Here is a 1561-nt window from a genome sequence, read left to right on the forward strand (position 1 = left end):
AGCTAGCAGCAGCAAAGGCAAAGAAGGATGGTAGGCTGAACAACATGAAGTGGTAGCCGTTCATGTCCACGTTCGTGCTGAACAAGATGTGTGATCTCATCTCTAGTGGAGTTAGGACTGACAAGGGCTTCAAGGAGGTGCACTTGAACACTGTTGCGAAGCAGGTGTTCGAGTTCTGTGGGCAAGAGGTGTCTGCCACCCAGGTGTACAACCACCTGAGGAAGTGGAGAAGTCGATGGATCCAAGTGTCCAGGCTGAGAGACCTTAGCGGTGCCTCATGGGATGAGAACACTTGCTCCATAGTTCTGGAGGCAGAGCACTACGCCGACCATGTTACGGTTAGCTCACAACCCTCTTCCTTTTCATACTGTCCACCATTGCCTACTCCTAATCACAACTAACAACACTTGTGTTTCATTCTTAGGACCACCCAAGGGACGCTGAGTTCCTCAACACACCATACAGAATTACAACCAGATGCAGCACATCTTCTCCTTCGGGCTGGCAACTGGGAAGCATGCCATGGGCTCGGGGGAGCCTCTTGGTTCTCCCATGCCAGACTTCCCTGGGACCCCGGACGTCGAGGTCCTCGATGGCCCTGACAAGCCCGCTGCGAAGCCCTTCGACAAGCCATTTGACCCCGTCCATGATAGGAAGAGGAAGAGAGGAGGCCTGATGGAGGAGGAGATCAATGTCTTCTGCAGCATGACTGAGACGGTGAAGGAGGTGGCAACAGCCATCAGGGAGTGCAAGCCCCTTAACGTCCACCCTCACCTGTATGGCGCTGTCATGACCCAGGGTGGCTTCAGCGACGAGGCTCTCATGGCAGCTCTCAGCCACCTACTTGACAACAAGGCCCAGGGTGTTGGGTTCGTTGTCATGGCCGACGCTCACAGGGTGTTGTGGCTTAGGAGCTGGTTGGGCAAGCACTACTACTAGAGTAGTGCTGCCTGTGAGCGTGCATGATCCCCGACGGCGATGGCGGTGGCGACGATGATGACATACATTTTGTGTAGCTAGGGCTCAAAAACTATTTCATGGTCTGTATATTTTGGTGAGGTGGTATATACTAACCCCTCACGCTGATGGTGAACTTGCGGTGGTAGGACGACACCCTCTTTTGGATGTGTGGTAGGTTAACACCAAGGTAGTGCTAGGAAGAACTTGCTATGTTCTATGATCATGCATGCTTTACTTCTCTTCTGCTCCATTGTTGTTTGTGTGCTACTTTACTTGCTACTTGTGTGCTCCATTTATTTGTTGTTTCAACTCTTGCTCTTGTGCATTGCTAGGGCAAGTGGTATGTCGTGTTCATTGGTAAGGTCCCAGGGGTTTATAGTTCATGGGAAGAGGTCGGTGCACAAGTGGCATCTTATAGCAACAGCACCAATAGAGGGTTCAAGATTAGGTAGGCAGCAGAACAAGCTTACTCCAACTGGGTGTGAACGCACGGCAGCAATGTTGAAAGTCACAAGGTTGGAGGTGTCAAGGTGGATCGTCAGTTTGGGCTGAAGCTGAAGAACTTCATCATCTTCGCCCAGTTCATCGCCATTGTTGTGCT

At 51.5% G+C, this 1561-nt stretch overlaps 1 protein-coding gene across 1 annotated transcript; it reads left to right on the plus strand.

Annotated features, from left to right (window-relative positions):
* Positions 1–477: 477 nt before the first annotated feature.
* On the plus strand, positions 478–1093 carry LOC147992001 (uncharacterized). The gene has a single exon (XM_087539417.1). It carries the CDS (start codon positions 478–480, stop codon positions 937–939), a length of 462 nt encoding a protein of 153 aa, XP_087395543.1. The 3' UTR covers positions 940–1093.
* Positions 1094–1561: the final 468 nt, after the last annotated feature.

Source organism: Triticum urartu, chromosome 1A, assembly GCF_056163025.1.
Source record: "Triticum urartu cultivar PI428250 chromosome 1A, HENAU_Tu73, whole genome shotgun sequence".
Lineage (NCBI taxonomy): Eukaryota > Viridiplantae > Streptophyta > Magnoliopsida > Poales > Poaceae > Triticum > Triticum urartu.